Source organism: Limanda limanda, chromosome 15 (genome assembly GCF_963576545.1).
Source record: "Limanda limanda chromosome 15, fLimLim1.1, whole genome shotgun sequence".
NCBI classification, from domain to species: Eukaryota; Metazoa; Chordata; class Actinopteri; order Pleuronectiformes; family Pleuronectidae; genus Limanda; species Limanda limanda.
Genome location: NC_083650.1, coordinates 12,879,544 through 12,901,167, shown reverse-complemented (window position 1 = coordinate 12,901,167; position 21,624 = coordinate 12,879,544). Strand labels below are relative to the sequence as shown.

General features: G+C 40.3%; 1 protein-coding gene across 1 annotated transcript; it reads left to right on the top strand.

Moving 5' to 3' along the window:
- The first annotated feature begins 7,263 nt into the window (after positions 1 to 7,263).
- On the top strand, positions 7,264 to 20,490 carry hmgcll1 (3-hydroxymethyl-3-methylglutaryl-CoA lyase like 1). Its single transcript, XM_061086757.1, has 9 exons — positions 7,264 to 7,359; positions 8,942 to 9,019; positions 9,516 to 9,623; positions 9,948 to 10,043; positions 10,201 to 10,349; positions 11,713 to 11,776; positions 12,220 to 12,408; positions 19,898 to 20,023; positions 20,386 to 20,490. The coding sequence occupies exons 1-9, from the start codon at positions 7,264 to 7,266 to the stop codon at positions 20,488 to 20,490; spliced, it is 1,011 nt and encodes a 336-aa protein (XP_060942740.1).
- Positions 20,491 to 21,624: the final 1,134 nt, after the last annotated feature.

Here is a 21,624-nt window from a genome sequence, read left to right as displayed (position 1 = left end):
TTGAGTGACTGTATTTCACTTAATTAAAAGCAGTGGCTGGCCTGCCCAGATGTTATGTGGGCTGCATCTTAAAGGAGTGTTGACATTCGGTGAATAGAGGAGGCCACCTGCTAACTTAACTCTTGGCTTGAAGGGTGATTTGCATTCCTGTGGCCTGTTGCCTGGCATGATTACTCCTAGCACTTCACAATCCCATCTACTGTTTAATATCATGGATTCTTTCCAATTCAACTCCATTTCTTCCTTTTTCTGTAAAGCAGCGGAGAGTGGCAATGAATGAGCGCCTATTTGGCCTCTCAGTCCTCCCGACAGCAGTCCCCTGACCACATGAAACCAGAGGGTAACAATCGCCATACTCGGGGGCAGATTAATATATTGGCATCCGCTCCTCTGAGACCCCCGTGGTCAAAAAGCAGCCTGCAGTGAGTCAGAGGTGCCTCGACATTCATCAGACCAGCACTTCCAGTGGCCACTTCTGAAACAAGCTGGAAGAAGGGTCCGACCCAGTGGCAGTTTACTTTTCATGAAGGGCTTCTCGTGCATTATTCATGCAATCATTCATTCATTTGGGTTTACCGTACATGTCGCGGCTCACTGTGGGCTTTACATAAACACTCTTACATAATGTCGGGATGTGTTTCCAGGTGATGACATTTAGTTTTTTTTTTCTTTCTACCACAAACATGTTTATTCCCTTAAAGTGATTTAGAAAACAGATGTGTCCATGTGAGCGGCTGTTAGGAACATGTTCTTATTTTCAGAAAATGGGATATATTTAGGTTTGGTTATGAGAGATCATCTTGAAGCTCTTAGAAGAGCGGGGACTGGCCGTCGGTCAAAAATTACAAATGCTTAATGATTCAGGTTGTTTTTTTTAATCCAAACCATCACCAGCAGTCGCACGGACATTGACAGATACCCCCGCAAAACAAAAAAGTCTAACAAAATTAGTATTTGTCCTTTTGAACAACAGCTAAATCTTTGGCACCCAAGTAAAAAAGTCTATACAAGTCTAACATTAAAAGTGACTCAAGATAAATAACACTTCATAAGTAAGCAATAGAAAGACTGAAAGAGAAATTGTTTATTTTCCTTTCTAGTGAAGTGCTCGTTCGAAACTTGTCTGTTGGAATGTTGTGTTATCTTTTCCCCTGTTAATGCTCCGGAGCTACTTCAGAATTCTTCCTTGTCATTAGTGAGTTCTCCTCAGACACTTTTGATTGTTGGTGGGCTGGATGTTGTCTATGGTGCAGAGTAAAGTTAAAAAACTCATCCTACCTGGTTTATCTGCAATAAAGGTTTAAAAGTCAAAGTTTTTTTAATAAATTGAAATGAGATATGGGTTCCTCACACAGACAGACAGATGTTTGTGGAATTAGTTGGTAGATTATATACACATAAATGTGTAAGAACTCCACTTTCTATTTTTCTTTGCATGGCTCCCTAAACATTTATGTAGTTAAACTCCCATCATGGTTTATTTACTCTATTTTGAGATGTTCCTAATTTTGTCCAGTTGCAAATGTTGAGTAGTGAATGAAAGACATTTTAAATTTGACACAATTATATCCATAAACTATAACTCTACATATTTATCCACAGTCTATAGGGTTCAAAAGGCCAGTTAATGTAAAGAAACGATTCTAGTTTAACGAAGTTTCTGCAAAGTGCTCAGTTTCTGCAACGCTCGACTCTAATGTTGGCAGTTGACTGACGCTGCGCTTATTTTGTTCGCGTTCTGGTCAATTTATTACGACTGCAAAACATAGTAGTTACTGTTCGTTTGGCTTAGCGGCTCCATGTTTCATCGATTCGCCCTCTGTTAACCAGAGATCTTTTTCTTTCTGCCGCCCCGCGTTTATTTGCACAGTCTCACGTTGCAGTCCATCCACAAGGCAAGTGAAATTGTATCTAATAAAAATGTTGTGCAGTTTACCTAATTCATCTCCCCACATATGGTTCTCCTTATTTGTGTTCTGTGGGTGGGCTATGATTTCCATACAGCTCAATCAGTCCCTCTTGAGCGAGGGGGACCAGATGGGTCACATTTTTACACGTTGTTTGGTATGACAAGGCTGCGGCAGGACCGGCGAGGAATGTGTCCTCACGGAGGGCAAACGCAGACGCTCTCCGTTCTGTTTGCTTGTTATTCACATAAATGCACATTAGCTTCCCGAGCCAGCGAGGAGAGGACTCAGGGTTCTGGGAGTTACAACAGACCTTCTGTGAACTCACCTGTCACTTCCCATTACCATTAGAGGTGGCACCTGTGCAGTTAAATATGTATTTTGGAATCTCGTTCTTTCAGTTAAACGCGTGCATTAAAATGTCCGGGCGAGGTAAATTCATTATTCAACACCACAGCTTTTATGAGAGGATTATTAATTCTAAATAAATCCATACATCCGAGCTGGGTTTTTCCGTTTTCTTTTTTTTCCTATTGCAGGCAGCTTTTTATGAACATATTTTTCCATTAGAACACAGGAAAACATACGAGTCTCGGTAGAAATAAAAGCTTCTGTCATGATATGCTAACAATGTCTGTGCTCTTCGTTTTGCTTGGATTAGTTGTTCTCCTGTCGCTCATCTATTGTACAATTTATGTCAAAGAGCGCATGAAATAGAAAAAAAAGACAGCTCTGAAGGAAGAAAAATAAACAAACCAAAGCAGATGCACAGAATGTGAATCTGCTGCAGGGGCCAAGGATATTTCTAGCCTGTATTAATCATGCTGTTTTACTGTATCACTGAGCATTTGAACTGAAGTTTAATATGTTTCCAAAACAGGGCACGTCAGAAGGATGTGGGCATATCTGGGGACAATTATGAAACAAAGAACAACAAAGTAAAACAGAACAGAAACACAATCCATCTCAAAAAGGTAAAACGTTCCTATTAAAACCTGCTGCTCTGTTGGTTTTCAAAATAAAAAAAATATTTAAAAAAAGTAGATTTTCCCCTAGTATTTAAAAGCAATGCACTGCCTGTGTGTTGATCACAATCACTGCAGTAGCTAAAGAAATCTAAAGTATCTTTGTTTGTTTAGAATATAGATTAAAGGAATTAAAACTGTTAAAGAACTGCACTTTGTACAAATGTCTTCATTTACCCTCTCTGTAGCTGATTAGAGAAAGACAATTCCTAATGAGCATCTGTATTCAAAGATCTACATTAACTTAATTGTCATTCATACAAAAGCCATGTTCACATTATAACAACATTATGTTGCATCCAGCTCCTGAATGCAATTTACGATGCAATGAGTTCCCCTAAGTATAAATTAAAAAGTAAATATATCTATTAATAATATTATAAATAATACATAAATGAAAGAATACATAGATAGATATGGTACAAACAGACATTAGGGAATTGCATGCAGCTGAATTACACACACTTTGTGAATAAATAAAATAGATATAAAAGATATAAACAGGTATGATAATTATTGCACATATTGGGTGAAATAAGCTGTACCAATCAATAGATAACTATAACAGACGTGTTTTGTCTTAATGTTGTGCAAACAGAGAGTATAAAGCTCCTTCCTGTAAAGTATGTCCAAGAGATTTAAATTATGCATAAACATCATTCATTGGTTATGAAGTTGGAAATGAGAAGCTGTGGTATAATACTATAATATTGAAGAGAATATCCAAGGCTGTTTGGGTTATTTATTTTCCACTTTACTCCATTATACACTTCATTGAGTGTTACAAGAAGGTGTGAAACTGTGACAACATCCACCGCCCCCCCCCCTCCCTCCCCCACCCAGCTGTGTTTGGTTCTGTCTATAAACATCTCACCCTGACAGAGCTGAAATTGTTTTTGTTGTAAGATATATGTGACCCTGCTCAAAGACACATTTTCATGAGTAAACAATATTTTAAGTTTAGTCTTGTGTTGATATTTACTGTATGAACGTAATGAACAGAACTCCACTCCACCACTGCACCAAATTAAGAAAGCGAATTGAGATGTTAACAGCCGCCACTTAACCCGCTTCACGTAAATTCTTGCTGCTGTAAACTCGGCTGTGAAATTCAATTTCTCCCACCAAAGGATATGGATACACCGAAGGAAATCTTTGTGCTTTATGATCCAGCCGGAGCTGTAATCCAGCCGAGTCCTCCTCCACGGTGCAATATAAAAATCTGTACAATATATATCTGGCTGTGAAGAAACACCCTGTGAGAACGTGGTGTTGACTTGTGCCTTTGTGCGGAATGAGCTGACGACTTTAGCACGTTGGAATTAATGATTATTGATTATTAACTGTGTTCTTTGATCTCCCCTCTTATTGTACCATTCATTATTCTGCACAGGTCCACAATGCTTCCCTCAATAAGCTGGACAAATTGTATTCTATGAATCAGCGTTAAACAGACGTGTATATGATCATGTGTGGACACGAACCCGGCACACAGGTCAGTGGCTTTTGCGACTAAAAGCCACGGGACGCTCTGTAGTGTGATGACTGTGAGGATAATCTTTAACACACATGCTGTCTCGAAGGGGAGCTGTGGAAAGTTGGCTCTGAGTGGACAGGCCTTCCTGAAGAAACTGTGAGGTAGGCTGCTATTTTTATCAGGGCTTTTATTTTTTTGAAATGTGTATGTGGTAGTTTTTTTTCTCTTGGCACATGGATGACTATGATGGGAATGAAGTGTTTTGACGCTTTTCTCTACACAAGAGCAAGATTTTTGATTTGTGATATAGTGCTTTGTTCCTGCAAAACATCTTAGTCAGGATTCCCTTTCAATTATTCACCATCAAGTTGTCTTTTGCTGTCGGAGCTTCCATCTTCACCTTGATATGAAAGTCGCTGTCATGATTGCTTCTTTCAGGGGCGGTGATAAGGTGCTATACGCTCCTCACCAGGACTCTCATGTTGTTACAGTTCAGTTCACATCCATGATGTAGAAATTGAATACGGATGGAGGATGAAAATTGATTTAATCTGGTTCCTGTTTTCTTTCTCCCCTTTGTTTTCAGTATATATCTGAGAGCTTAAAAAGCCCTCTTTCATGCTATGCCGAAACCTGTGCTCCATAAAGTGCTGCTTTTCACATCTGTTTCTTTCTTAGCTCACAAGAGAGGAGAATAGTCCCTTTCTTTTGTGCGCAATGTTTTCCAGTGCAGAAACATACTTGCCCTGTTTGATTTTTATTTAATATTTTGAAGCATCCATCATCTGCTTGCTCTCCAAAACCCTTGTGTGTAAAATATATTGTTCTCCGGAGACAAACTAGCGCAGAGACATCCTTTTTCCTGTCAAGGCGAATCTGTTTGCGTAATCTACATGAACCTAAAGAGTATCGTCGGTTTGCAGAGTTTCATCTTATAAAAGTTGTTGGTGCAGTTGTTTCTATTTGTCTGATGACATTGATTTCTGAGGTTTGTACTGTTGTGATACAAATATCCCACATTTGATTTGAGTGAAACACCAAAATGCTTCACCTATTCGTGTTAGCTTGATCCACCCCCCCCCCCCACCCCACCCCCATCTTTCTGATACCTTACAAAAACACAATTTTTCCTTTTCTCACAGACATCAGATAAACCGTTTCAAACTGCTACTTTTACTTGCAAAATGTCAAATCCTCCCATACGTGAAACCTCACCTCAAACTTGAAAGATTCTGCTCATCTGTGTTACATTGATTCCAAAAAGCAGGAAAGCCCCCGAAGGCCAGATCTTTGACGTGACCCTCCGCAGCTGGTATTTGTCAAGATAAAATGTAGCTGCCGAGTTAAATGTTAAAAGGGCCAGTTAGGGTTAAGTGATTGATGCAATTATCATTGATTTTAAAAGAAACGTTGAGAAGGCATAGGTTTCCTTGAGAAGTCAAGAGACATCAGATATAAATTATGAATTACATTTATTATGGATGTAACAACAAGAGATTTCTCAACCTTGTATTTAGACAGGAAATTATTAGATATAATTAGTTGCATAACATATTTATTTAAAAAGTTATGAATACAGTGTGCAAACTCAACCTTGTGCTCTTTGGCAGCAGAGTGATTAAAGAAATAATTTGCTCTAATTCTGTGCTTCTGCAGAATGTTTTTTTTATTATCCCAGATTTACAGTCATCTGAAAAGAATTTAAACCACTAAAACAGCGTCATTATTTCAAATGAATGAATGTATTTCTTCTATTTTTCAGGAAACAGGCAGCAGAAAAGAAAATCACTTTATCCATTTCTGACATAATCAGTATGTTAAAAAAACAAATAAAAGCTTGAAAATCAGGGTCAAAAAGTTAAACTCTTTAAAAGTCAATCTGCCTCACCGGATGTTTTCCTGCACCTCACAGAGGCATGAATATGTAATAAAAGGTAATACGCTAAAAGGCTTTTAAAAATGTTTTGATAAACATCAACCTTGAGGTGGGGCTCTAAAAAAAAAAAAGCTTTTTCAGGGCCGATCATATGAGTCCCCCCCCCCACCCGACAGCGAGGTAGGGCTCTCTCATCACGGAGCAGTTTAGCGCGGTGAGATGGTTGAATGCTAGGACTTCATTAAGCCCCTCTATTGTTAACATCTGGGTTCAGAAGAATGGCTCTTTCTCTGGTAAATGTTGCCCGGCCTTAACAAGGGATTTTATTACACCATGCAGTTGACATTGGCAGCAGTGGCACGTCTGGCTATGGAAACCTCCTCCACTGTTCAGGTCACAGGAGATCAATCAAAGCAGCGCGTTTCCCTGAAGCGTTCAGTTCTCACCAGAGCAGGGAGGTGAATGTGCATCTAATCTTGTTCGGGAATCGAGATAACTAAGATTGTTTTGAAATGCCTCCACAGTGGAGAAAACATTCAGTCTCTTCATAAATCATATGTGCAAACTGTGCAAACACATGCATTCCAGTTTTGTTTTATGCTCATACATACTTTATTTATCTACTGCTACCCCAGTCCACTGGGTAGCACTTATCTCTCATATCGCTCCATTTGCCATTTTGCTTCACATCACTACCTCTCTCCCTCACTCCCTCACCCATCCCTCTCTGTTTTGATCCCCCTCCCTGCTCGGGATGTGGCTGCCATGGCAACTGCTGAATCATCCCCCACCACCACCGGTAGCCGCTCCCTCTAATTTCACCTCCTCATGCAGCGAGGCCCTCCATCTTCCGGGCCTGCATTAGCAAATTGACCGCACGCTTCAATTTCTCCCATATCAGCTGCAGCGGTCTGTGCAGGTCAGTCTCAGAGGAGTCTCGGGGGTGCAGCAGCAGTCGGCCGAACAGCAGCCATTCGGATGGGTAACGTACCCACTACGGTGAAGCACTGCTTGAGCTACGAGCAGTTGGTCCAGGACTACCCATGGCTGAGGCACTGGCTGCAGGAGGAGAAGGTGGGCGTCCGGTTTTCTCTTGTTTCTTAATCTGCTGCACATGCTCTGCCACATGACTCTCTCATGAGAGAGGCTGCACAGAGGCCTGCTGCTGATGACGGCACTGATGCTGCGTGCTGCTTATGTAACAGTCAACTGAAATTCTGCTCTGTGATGTTTACATTCAGTCAAACCAGCCAGGAAGCTCCTACATTATGTAACTTCTTGTTTTGGTTTTTGTGGGCTGCACAATTATTAAATGGTTGAGTCTGATTATCTGCTCTAATAAATCCCCTGTGGGGGTTTTCAACTGTCAAAGGGGTTGTGAAGACCAAGCACTCAAATATTTAAAATGCATTGACAGAATGCACTTAATGTATCAGAAGTAGTAGTAGTAATTCTGAAGCATTAACTTGTACACAAAGCAGCATTTCATTGTTGAACTGTATATCTGTACAGTAATAATAATAGTTCCATGTGTAAAGAAAGGTGTATTCTGTGTATTTCTTGTGTGCTTCATTGTCCACCTCATTCTGACTGTCTGCTGCTGAATCTCACCTTATCTCATCCCATCTTGTTTATGATGGAGTTCATTCAAAAGTGTATATTACAGATGTCACGTCACTCAGTTTTTTTTTTTACCTCCGCCTCCGAAGTTATGCTTTCACCTGTGTTAGGTTGTCGGATTATACAGAAAACCACATAAGTGGAGTGGAGGGTTGGGGCCTGAGGCTGAGAGGAACCCATTACATTTTGTAAAAGATTAACCCTTTGATACACAACATGGGTCAAAAGTGACCGATGTTGAGTTTAAATCGTAGATATCTTTGCAATAAATGTATTTCATCATTCAGAATTCCAGGAATTCCTCAATTAACTTGTTTTTGATCATCACAAATTCTTATTTTCATTTGTCCTTTTTTACTTTTTTAATAAAAATCATTTTTGTATCATTACTCTTCTGAGGCACAACATCGGTCATTTTTGACCCATGTTGTGCCTTAGAAGGTTGTGCCTTAGAAGGGGTTTGCATAGCTTGTGTATCAAAGGGTTAAAAGGCACAGGGCCAGGATCTAGTTTTTTTACTTTCTCTACCACAACAGCGTTTTCAAACATTTTGTTTGTTTTTAATTTCCTGTGTATTTATACGACAAGAACACTGATGTGAAGGAATGTGTAGACTTGCTGAGGTATGCTCTTTCCTGAGTGCCGTGCCAGTTAGCCAATATTTAACCCCCCCAAAAAAGTGATATTTAATCATTCAACCTGATCTTCAAAGATGTTATATAAAGATGGACGACATGACTGTCTGCGTTCTAAAAGGATGAGGTTCACATCAGGGAAATACCTCCGATCCTCAGAATATCCCTTATGGTTTGTGCGGAGTTACCCTCAAATTCTTTCCCAGCTTTCTCTCTGTGACGCATCTCCTGTGTTTGGATCCTTATGGCCTGACAAGCTCAGTTCTGTTTTGGTTATCGGGTTTCATTTGGCTTTGAGGTACAGAGAATTGCTCATGTTAGAAATGACATGTCCCGGAGCATCCCCCAGCTAAAGAATGACTGAGAGCCCTTCATCTCCTGACTCTCTTTTCTATCTCCAGACCAGCACGACCCAAGAGTACCCAAAGTTTGTTAAAATCGTTGAGGTTGGGCCCAGAGATGGACTTCAGAATGAAAAGGTATACACTATCATCTCAGTCAGGAATCTCATTTATATTTATATGCGCCCTTGATTTGTCACCCCTGGAAACCCCCATTTTTCCTGTATCTGTCATACATAAAACAATCCGTAGCATATGGGTTCTGTGCCATAATTGCCAGGAGCATGTGTTTCACATTTTCTTTGAAATTGAATAGGAAAGATGACACGACTTCTGGTTTAGTTTACTCTGCTTAGCATGTCACAGTTTGATCATTTCCTTATTGCACGCCACCAGTTTTATAGATTGCACTGAATGCAGGAATAATCTTGTTTGCCACAACCAGTTATTATGTGGAATATTGTATAGTTTTGATGGACCCTAAAAATATCAAGCCAGATTCAGCATGCCAAAGTAGACGTTGATGAAATTTGCAAGCTGCATGGCAGAGAGAACGAAATAAATGTCTTCCAGTTGTACCTCCCATCTTGAGTGGAATCAAATCCAGAGTCTTTTCACTTTCAATCTTCCCCAGGAAATAGTCCCAACAGGGATAAAAATCCAGCTGATAGACATGCTGTCACGAACAGGCCTGCCTGTGATCGAGGCCACCAGCTTCGTGTCTGCAAAGTGGGTACCTCAGGTAATACCTCTTCTTTGTGCACAGAGAAGTGCTGATTGAACTTTCTCTCTCATCTGCATAAACCCTGCAGCTCCAGCATCCTTGCAAAGAATATTATAAGACACTAATCCTATACAGTCAACTTCTCATTCCCTGCTGTAAATTGTTCCATCATTTACTTCCTGCGCAAACTTCACCGTTTTTTGTTAAAGCTGAAAAATGCAACGTAAAAAAAGTGTTTTCTGTCGTTTGAGGATTGTCTGCTCTGCGCCAGCACGGGATGATGTTTTCTCAGGAAAAAACGTTTATTTTCCTACATCATATGTTTTCTCCCCCTTCATTTAGATGGCCGATCACACTGATGTGCTCAGGGGAATCCAGCGAACACCTCATGTTCAGTACCCTGTGTTGACACCTAACATGCAGGGTTTCCAGGACGCTGTAAGCATTAATTATTAATTCAGCACAATGATCTCTGCTATAGACCACAACTGTTTACTCGTGCTTGTCATTTTGAGTTACTTCTTGTTTTGCCTGTGCTTACGTAAGTGTGACTCCAGCAAAGTTTGACCAGTTCATTTCTCTCTCCTGTGTTTAGGTAGCAGCCGGTGCTACTGAAGTGGCTGTGTTTGGGTCAGCGTCCGAAACCTTCAGTAAAAAAAATATTAACTGCTCTATTGATGAAAGCATGCTGAGGTTTGAGGAGGTCATTAACTCTGCCAAGGAGCAACACATTCCAGTCCGCGGGTGAGTAGTCTCCTCTCCACACATCCGTCCATTGTCACTTACGACAAGAGAAAACTCCTAACAGTTTGTTCACTTTCTGATTCTGCTCTGATGATCGCATTTCTGTCCTCACTCCAAACAAAACACTTGAAAATAACGTTTCTATATGGAGGAGGAAACACGCATCTCAGTAATGATACCTCTTATAGCAAGGTTCCAGATGTCCACCAGGTTATATCTGTGCATTACAAGAACCACACGTCCAGATGGACATTAAAGCAAAGCAAACAGGGTGAGTTACTGCTGGATGGAGGTGGGCCTTTTGTTACACGTGGGAAAAGTAAGGCTAACATGAAGATAACATGAAGTTCTCTATTTAAAAACTAGAATGACCCTAAGAGTAGAGTGCATACCTCTGCCAAGGCCCAACAGTATCACACATTCACTAAATGTGTCTTTTTTTCCATCAATAGAAAACTAACAGACAACGGACAAACGGTCAAGGGTGAAAAACTAACTTAAAAGTAACTTACTTATACATAACCATAGACTTTGATGGGTGACGTGACAGCACCCCAAAAGTGAAATCAAACCATTCTGATTGCCTTCTAGTGGCTGGCTGGGTTAGGGTTAGGGTTAGGGTCAGCAGCAGGTTGTTTTTTAATTAGTTATTTGATGCAGGATGAGACGCCATGATTGACAGCTGAGACTGAATCATTACTGGTCGCAGGTATTGGGTAAACCTCAATATTGCGGCTCAATCCCTGATCGCAACTCAACCGACTCTGACTCCAAATGATGTCATCATCACAAAAAGCTCAGCATGCATCGTCCATCTTTATGTACAAATGTCCATCACAGCTCTGGATTGAATTGTGTTAAAAACGGTCACTTTCTAAGAACCAAATACTGTTCAGTATTTACAAAAGACTTAGAGTTTTGCTTTATGCCAAAAAATCGAATCACCTGATGTGAACAAAACTCTTGTAAGTCTTTTTTCTTTTTATTACCCTGGGATTTCTTGCAGCAAAACAAATGAGTTGCTAAAATGTCAGAGGCCAAACAAAAGTCGTATTTTTATTTAAACTGAGTGAGTTCATCTATCAACAACAGAAAAGTGAGAGTGAGAGAGAGTGAAAAATATTTGGCCGGTCAACATAGTGATTTTTACTTCGGCAACTGTGACCTACATATAAATCTGTTATCAGGAACACATACAAGAATCATAGCAATAAAACATTCAGCAGCTTCGACTTTGCTACATTAAAGTGAATTGTTACTCCATCCACTGCAGTGGTTGAGTTTTATAGTTGGTGAAAACCACCGCAAGCTATTAAATGTTACACACGTGTATTGAATGTCTCACAGAGTTGTGTTCTTTCAGATATGTGTCTTGTGCGCTGGGATGTCCCCACGAGGGACACATTGAACCTTCCAAAGTTGCCGAGGTGAGATTCGTTTTGTGCCTTCCTGCTCTACAGTCACGTTCAAAGTGTCAAAGATTTAATATGGAAAATATTAATGCAGTCATTTTATTTTTATCCCAACATTAAATAAAGACATGTTTTGTAGACAGACTGTAAACTGGAGGCTTACATTGGTAAAGGTTATTTAAATATTGCTGCCAGTTTTAAGACAGGCTTTTATCTTTACCGCAAATTTCTTTTCTGAAATTTATATATTTGTATTATGATGCAAAAACAAGTGATTCACTGTAAAAATTCAGCTCTTTTTTATCACCGGTTCATTGTCACCTTTCCATGCATGAGACACAGAGCTTATTGTTCTTTGCTTTCAGCCTGAACTGATTTAAAAATGAAAAATGACATCCTTTTTCTCTCTGATTTCAATGAAGACACAAACTTGACATTTTTGTCTCACTATTCTTTAGGTGGCAAAGAGGCTATATGACATGGGCTGTTATGAGATTTCCCTGGGGGACACCATCGGGGTGGGAACTCCAGGTTCCATGTTAAAGATGCTGCAGAGTGTGATGAAGGAGGTTCCTGCCAACGCTCTAGCGGTTCACTGCCATGACACGTATGGCCAAGCACTGCCCAACATCCTGACTGCACTCCAGGTAAGAGTCCATAATATATATCAACGACTTCAACTATCAATACTGGCCATAATGATTGATTGTTATAAATGTTATTATTTGCATTACCATTAAGAGAAGGAAAATAATAATAGTTGATTTAATGGGGGAAAATGTTCTTGATTGAGTTGAGACTTTCTATAAACTCTGTCTATATTGGCCTTACAACAAAATGAGAAATTAGCCGGAACATTTTCAGAATTTTGCCAAACTGCTTCAACTTGTTCAAGTTTGACCCTCTGTACTTTCATAGTTTTAACAGCTCTGTGATGTAAAGGATGATTGTAAAAACTAACTGAACCCACCCAAAAACATCCAATATAAATTTATTTAAAACTCCAAGGATACACCCAATGAGATCAACAACTTTGTCTACAAGAGACAAAGGGAGAGGCCAGGGAGAAAAGAGGGAAAAAGAAAAGCACACAGAAACACACCAGCTCCCCCGAACACAAAATCATTGTTAATGTAGGATCAATCTTTTTTTCAAACATTTAAAAAAAATGTATGAGTTGGTAATAAACGCCCACCGCACCTAACATTTCTGGAAGTCCTTACATGAAGGGGAACAGCCCCTAGACTGCTCCAGAAGTTGGGTGGGGGGACCAGTGAATTCTGGGAAAAGTCGAGAGCTTGTAAATTGTCAAACCCGGGCAGAAATCAAACAGACATATTTGCAAACAGAGTGAAGCAGACACCTGACATCCGTGAAGATCTGATGAAAGGCTGCAAACATACGAGGATGAATGGTTGCAAACGTTTAAGGCAACTCTGAAGAATAGAGTTACTAAAGATAGTCATTCTGTGCGGGTTGGAGTTTTCACCTCGAATTTCTCTTTGTCAAGAAAAGTATGAAAGGAACCTCTTGATCTGTTTTTGAAAAGTGGCAGTACTTTATCTGTGGAGGGCCTTCAACTAGTTGTAGGAGGAGGTTTCTCACAGTTGAAAGTGTTGATTCTTTCGTTGTGCAAGCACGAGACCTCAATGCATTACCCTCTCCATTCATCACATCCTCTTAAGATACATTTTCTGGCAGCTTGTCCTCCTGCTTTCCCCTTCGCTTGGCAAAGATTCTCCGGGCACCTTCACATGCACGTCCTTCTCCTCATGATGAATATAAATATTCTTGTGGAGAGCCGCAGGCCGACCGTGGATAACTGCCCAGCCTTTGCGTACATCAACGTTGTTACCCACAATGACATAAAGAGGAGCAACCAGATGTGGAAGCCGCGTCCAAAGTTGAGGTGGTGATGCTTGTTCCAGGATATCTTTCAACTTCCTTAAGTAACTGCCAACTCTGCAGAGATCACACGTCTGTTCTGAGGCTTTAAATCATATTTCTTTCCCTGGGTATTCGTATGTTCAGCTGCTCGTAATCCATCTTTGAAATTTTCAACGCGCCAGTTGCAGAACATTTGAACACAGCATCTTGGAAAGCAAGCATTGATTAGTTTTGGCTGGATTCAAGGAAAGGCAGTGGAATTCTCTTGAACTAGTGCAGTGCCTGCTCTAAAGCTACTTTTTCTCTTTTTCCTGTGTTAAGGCTCTGCAGCTACGTCAGAATTATCCTTTTCATTAGTGAGTCCTCATCAAACAGTATTACACTTTCACTTTTTATTGTTTCTGTGCTGGATGTTGTGTGCAGAGCTTTTTCAAAACAGTCTACGGTGCAGAGTGAAGTGGGAAAAACGTAGTGTTCATCCTACCTGCTTTATCTGCAATGACGGTAGTCAATATAAAATGAAAATTACTTTATTTTTATTCACGTGTTTGATAGATTTACTTATTTTGTGTTTTTTTTTTCAATCATAACATGTCGGCTGTTTCAGTGGTCTGCTCAGCAACCGACCTAATCTTCAGACCCGAGTTCAAAACTTTTCAAAATAAAAACGCTGTCATTTAGATTGACATTAGGCATTGCTGCAACAGAATTAATGTTGGGCTTTTAGTTTGAGGACAAATTGCTAAAAAGGAAGTGCTTGTGTGAATGTTGTGGTTTCAGTTCATCTGTGTCTGTCAGTCTAATGTGGTGAGATAAAAATAATCAAACTATCAAAATGATCTGGCAGCGATTGTAACACATGGTTAGACCCAGTCACCAACCACAGCTGTAGTTTATCTTAGGACATAGAAGAAGACATGTTCTACTCCACAGACTGACGGCACACAGCCCCTCCCCCACTGGCTGCTACAAAGCACTGGTCGCCTGTTTATTTGAAATGTTATTAATATTAAACGCATCACATGCCCACATCGCACCAAACTCAACAATCCACTTTCTCAGGCAATTCACAACACACATACCAAGTGTGAAGCCATTAAGATGAACAGTTTGTGAGATATGTGCTCCACATACAGACTGACAGAAAGACGGATAAACATTTTTTGAATAACTCAACTATTTGTGGTAGTTTGAGTTCAAATAAATTTCCCAGATAAGGATTCTAATATTACGATGTAAGTATAACGGCCACACTGTAGGAAAAAAATTTGTAAATTTCTAGAGTAAAGTCATACTTTGAAAAGATTGCACAAGAAACTAGGTTTATTCAGACCGAAGAAACCCACGGACTTGGGGAAAATGCCTGAAGAAGGAAATAAACCTTTTTTTTCTTTCTCAAACTTCAAGAATTTATTCTCATGTTATTACAACTTTTTTCACGTAAAATTAAAACTTCATTCCCGTCATCTTAGCCTATGACTTTTTTCTAGTCAAATTTACACTTTATTTTTGTACTATTACCACTTAACTCTCGTAAATTACGATGTCAGATTTTTTTTCTTCAACGTGGCCCAAATACTCTGTTGTAATGATATAAATAACATAATATGAAAAATGTTTTTAAAGTGTTGACAAGTTATCTTAAGCAAGTATTTAAAGTTTTAGTATTGAGCTGAAAGATATTTATGAAACTCACTGTTAACCTGAATCTTCCCTTTAGCTTAAAAACAGTTTTTTAGTTTATGATGTTATGAATGCGTCCTCTGTTCGGCGAGCAGTGAGATGGCCCGAAAACAAAAGTGTAGGTCACAATGAGACACACAGAAAACCAGAAGCCGTCAGTCAACAAGGAAGAGGGGCATTAAGAAACATGATCTAAGCCTCCCCATCAAAAGATGATTCACAAACTGCCCACTGGAAAAAAAAAATTCCCAGAATCTTAATGAACATAAGATATTTCCAAAGGGCCCTCCCATCAAGGCACACGAGTATTGTGGAGGAGAAAACAACTCGACGGACGATGACGTTAACATACTCACAATATACGATTAGGCCGTCAGGGTGTTTTTCACCTCTTTGCCGATGGTGAGTGTAAAAGTGACATAAATCCAGACATAAAACAGAGGTAACGCAGATATGGCAGTATCAGTTCTCTGGAGCACATTGTCACTGCAAGGGGAGGAAGCTCATTGGGGGCTGGGTGGGTCAACAGATGTGAGGGGGGTCAGGCACAAAGGCTCACCTATTCACTGTCTGTCGGACAAAGCGACCGAGAGCTAGGTGGATAGAAGGGCCCTGGGGGACTCCTAACTCATCTGTCGCTTGGCTGTTGAACCCTGACAATGCTCTGCTTAAAGACCAGAGGAAAACGATCCTCTCGTTCGCCCGCTGCTGAGCATGTGATGAACGGCGCCGCAGCCGCAGACCCAACACTTTATTGTGCAGGGGATAAATATGCTTTTGTGATTTCTTTTCAAGTTTGCATACATCGTAAATTCACAGGGCCCTTACACAGTTTCACCCAAGGATTAAAGAGTTAGACCTATAAACAGTTAACTAACTGAACTAGAATATGGCTTTGAGTAGAGCGCATACCTCCACCAACAGTCCACTTAAACTCACTCAGGCTAAATAACACAGACATATAGATATCGGTCCCCTGAATATGCCACTTTGTTTTCATCAAAATCTGTGAACGATTCCCTGGGAAATCAGTGAAAATGTTTTTAAAAAACGCCCTTTTTCACAATATTAAACAAAGTGATAAAAGAACCTCCTGGACCAACCCCCTGATCCGGATCTGCACCAAAATGTCATGAGTTCTTCCCTGACCCGAAGAACATCTGTGCTTAATTTTTTGCATAATCTTGCTTAAAAAACTGAAAATAACAACAAACAAACAAATAGGGTTGAAAACACCTCAGAGGTAACAAGACTTACACTCTAAACAAAGACAAAACACTTTAGCGGGGGGTGTACTTATATGTACTTGCATGTTCTTATATTTTCCAATATCCTCATGCTGAAAGAAAATTAATTAAGTTTATAACCCTGATGGGAATAAAGAGTTGTTCAAATAACTCGATAAAGAAGATACTTTGATCTTCTATGTAGAAACTTTACGACCCCATGTGCAAAGTAGCAGATATCTTTTAGGTTAGGTTTAATTTTGGGCGGCTCAGTGAAGAAGTGCAGAGGGACGGTGAAATTCCTTTGTGAATCACACTTAACAATGATTCATCGCAGCTGCCCCGTGGACACAGGGAGTAATAGCAGCCGTGGATATTTAGCCCACCATTTGCTCAACCATAAACAAGATGGAAATGAAAGATTTTATCATCGTTTTTCATTATTGTGTGCCAGAAGTCCACACCACCAACTGGGAGAGAAATGAATTCCCCCAGTGCTGTCAGCCCTGAGTCACCTCTTTTGTTCTTGATAAAGACATTCCTCAGTCTTTGTACCTTTTCTTTTTTTCAGGAGGTCTGGGGGGGCTTTGTTACAAACCTACTCCTGGCAGGTCACACAATGACAATGTATGTACTTAGATTTCACAGGCTTGGCAAGGAAAATTATTTATTCCTGCCTGCAATTTGGGTGTATTGTGCACTGCTGCAGCTGGGAAATACAGTACAACCTGTTCGTGCTCACACATGGAGCGGGTGTGCATAACTTCTGCACGAACTAACTTTAACTTTAATCATGTTACAATTGACAATTTATTGTACGTAGATACTTATATAAAAATTACATTAAGACTATGAGCATCATTATCATCATCATCATCATGAAGAATATGAATGATGTTTTTTCGGTTGTTCGTTTTTTTGTTGTTATTGTTAATCTTCTTCGTCCATCGTCTTCATCGTCATCGTCATCATCATCATCAGTACCATATTTGTATTGTGTATTGTGAGGTGCCATTTCATTTTCATTTATAGAGAAACGCAACAGTAGCATCAAAGCTTATAACAACAAATTTCACACTGTAAATGATACAAATATAAAAAACTGATTATATTGAATATCAAATGATCAGCCTCCAGCTGCACATAAAATACTGAGCCTCTAGAGTTTGAAATTAACTAGAAATTCTTTGAGAAATTGAGACTGATTTTCATTCTAATTGGTTGTTCTGCATTCATGAAACCCAGTTAACCATGAAGAGGTAAATTTGGAAGGTGATTGACTTGATTATAAAGCTCAGAGTATTTGGGTTGAAATAAATCCAAGAGTTAAAAATAAAAGGTCATTTATTTTATTATTTTGAATGTTTGTTTTGTCTACGGCCGAGCTGCCCTCCCAATACCTGGGTTCCGCTTTCCCGTGGCGAGACCGTTCATGCGTTCCTGGAAAGAGTCTGTATATGTGTCAGCAGTGGATCTGTCACAGTTTTCTTTCAGCTTCCCAGTTTATGTAGTTGTGGGTAAAGCATCACTGCTTCATATCCTTCAGTGAACACACACACTCCCTCTCTCTCGCTGACGCAGTTCTCAAACTAAAATGGGAGCTTGTCCATCCTCAGCCTCGTCCACTCACTGTGTAAAATGTCAACAAGTTTATCCCCCCCCCCGCTTCCAAAAAAATTGAAAGTTTGAAAATGTACTGTGTCGTTACCCTGGAATGTATTGTTTTTACACAGCCACAGCTCGGTGGACATAGACTTTTTCACACTGAGCGCACATCTGGCTTTCGGGCAGTGTGAAGCGAACGCTGGCGAGCTCGAGCTGCTGACCACCAATCCCCTGCGTGGTTACTGTCCAGAGGAACACGGGGGGCACGCTGCTGAAGGGTCTGTTTTGTTCTCCTCGGAAACAGTATGCTGAAGACCCCCGGCCTTACACGGCTGGCAGCTGAGAGCGCGAGAGTTGGCATGGCAGATTACAACTCTGTGTTTATACTACAAAAATGATGCCTAGTACAATATCCTGCTCTGGCTTTCACCAAGGTCTGGAAATCTCGTGCACACCGGAGTAGATCTCCTCCTCTTTCTACCCCACCGCCTCCTCCTCTTCCCTCGCCAACACAAACAGCAATTACGGGCTGGCTCAGACAGCCCCCTGAAAGAAGTAGGTTCTTGTCTGGGGGGAAAAGTAACCAATTAGCAGCATTGTTAAAAAAGAAAAGAAAGGAAAAGAAAAAAGGGCAAGAGAGATTCCTTTAATTTAGCTTGTCTGGTCCTGCTCTGTGGGGTGAAAAGTCCTCCATGACCTGTTGCCACTGAGAGGATCAGCGTGTTAATTTTCTCTCACCGTGGGATCCTCTGACATCTGGCTTGGCCTCGGAAGCTGGAAAACCTCTTTAATATTCTCATGACGACCCCGCGGATCTGTGGAAAACATCCTGAGACCCTAAGTCCATAATGAATCTGAAAAACTGAAGGTCTGGATTCATCGTTTTTTTTTTTTTTGGTGTTAAAACAAAGGGTACGCTCATGGCTCGGTACATTCAATATGGCGAATGACTGTTCTTTCTCTTTGTGTACCGTCTGCTTTCAGAGGAGGTTGAAAGTAAATGTGAATGATTGAACTCGACCTGTCAGCATTAGATTACATAAAGCGGGAGCATCTTTTAAAAATCGAAATAGTCAATTATAAAAAATAATGCATAACAGATTTTCATGAGGAGACCTGACTCTTGCAGTCAATGAAAATTAGACAAAAATAATGAAACAGAACATTTTCCCTCACAATATCGATCCTGAGCAGCCACAGATGTATTCATGCATGTGAAAGAAATAATCAATGGTATTAACAGCACATTTGAGTGGTAGCGTTACGATTCCTGAATTGTTGGCGTGATGTAAGCAGACACCGTCAGGCCAAGGAACAAATGCCTTCTCAATGTGGCAGGAAAAATGAATCCCCACGGTTCAGGGGCAGAGCATAGTGCTGTAAAAACACGAGTAACCAGGAGAAACAGAACCATATGAAATGTTCTGTTCAGCATGGATAATGTTCCTCTTATATGAGACGAGGCCGTAATTATGTGGTGCTGGTGTTTTGAGCTGACAAAGAGGATGACTAAGCCGTACTGTGGGACATACTGTGCCCACTCGTCTTCAAAACACAAGCCCACAGTTCTCCTGAACAGCTGTAAGACACGACCGCAGCCATCGGGGAGGCGCGCTGCTGCGGCTAGAACAATTCAGCAGGAACAAGGATCTTTGTTCCTGGCTTTTTTTTTTTTATACCTGAGGTGAAGTTTACATGGAGTTGCTGAATGTCTCTGCTGTGTTCCCCATTGCAGATGGGGGTCTGCGTGGTGGACTCGGCAGTAGCCGGCCTGGGAGGCTGCCCGTACGCTCAGGGTTCGTCTGGCAACGTTTCAACAGAGGATGTTCTCTACATGCTCAGTGGCATGGGCATTGAAACAGTGAGTATGTCTTTACAGTGCACTCTCACAGAGCTGCTGGTATTTTATGTCTTTAAAATCCCAACACGTTGGCCAAACTCACACAATCATCCAGAGCTTATTTAAAGTAAAGGATCCCTGTGCTCGGAACAGGTTTATTTAATAATATCTGTGGTTTCACACAACTTGAACAATGTCCTCAATGTCACATGCACCTTCAGGAACAATTTATTTAACAATTCCTACCCCTGCTGGTGGAAAACCTTCACTACAGTTTAGTTTTAAGTCTCCTGTTGCACACGATCACACCTTCTGTTCGTCCCGCCCACATGATTCCTCCTCTCAGATGTTGCATTTTAAGTTATGCTAAATGTTTTTTGCAGGGTGTGAACCTTGCCAAAGTGATGGAGGCTGGTGATTTTATCTGCGGAGCTTTGAGTCGCCAGACAAACTCCAAGGTTGCTCAGGCCAGAGGCAGAACACTGTGACGCTGCTGTGATGAAGGATTCCCCATTTAAAAGTGTTTCCCCTGTTCCTGCTGCCTTTCAGTTTCTTGACTATGCTGCTGTATTTAATAATTCCTGGTCTGAAACTAATACTTGCATGATTGCGCTCTAAAACCAGCTCCTTCGTTTTTTCAGTTTCCTGTTTTTCTGTTCAGTATTGGTGCTTATTCCACTCAAAGACTCAATCATGTTGCAGAAATATAATTTCCACTTATCTTCTGATCTTTATTGTTGGACATTACAAAAGAACAAGGACAGGTCACAGCCGCTTGAAAGTATCCAGCTGGAGACGAGGACTATATAAAGTATTCTTCATCAAAAGAGGTCAAGACTGATGACTTGATGAGTCATGAACACATTCTGGCCTTTAAGAGGCGGAAGTTTTTTTAAATGTTCACATTTATCCAACTGACAAATAAATCCAGTACACATCTGCGACTTTTATCACTTTGCAAAGCTCAGTGGCCTTAAAAGTTAAGTAGCAAGAGGATGAGAACAGTTTTGAATTGTTTAGTTTCTTTTGCTTTGGCTACTTGCTGAACTCCGTTTATGAATGTTTCATTTGAATGAACAGAGAAGATACATGAGACAACATAATTTCTCTTTAGATATGATCCTCATGCAGAAGACTGCTCAGAATAACCTTTTTAGCTCTACTTCCCCGGGGAGATTCTGTATGAATAGCAATTAAATTAAATAAATAACTATTTTAAAAGCCACCACTGAAAAGTGTTTGCCCTCAGGTGTCCCAAAGAGGATTTAATAAGTGCCCCTTGATTGTTTTTTGCCATTTCATAAGCTACTGATTGTATGAAAATCAAATGTGGTCATGTTTTATCTGTGTTTTTCCTGTGCTCTGTGTAAAAACGTCATTCGATGCTGAATTGAATTAACTTAATCTTAATGTGCTATGTGACAGTGGAATAATTCCATTTATGTTGTATCATATTGGAAAAAATAAAAATCAGTTATTTGGTAATTTTATTTCACATTCTCTAAATAAATAAAAAAAATGAAAAAGCTGTATGGTGCATGTCTCTGTCCTCGTGGCTCAGGATGCATCTGGTTTCTTATCCACTGAGCTAATTCTCATCTACCTGATGTCCCTGTAGTAAA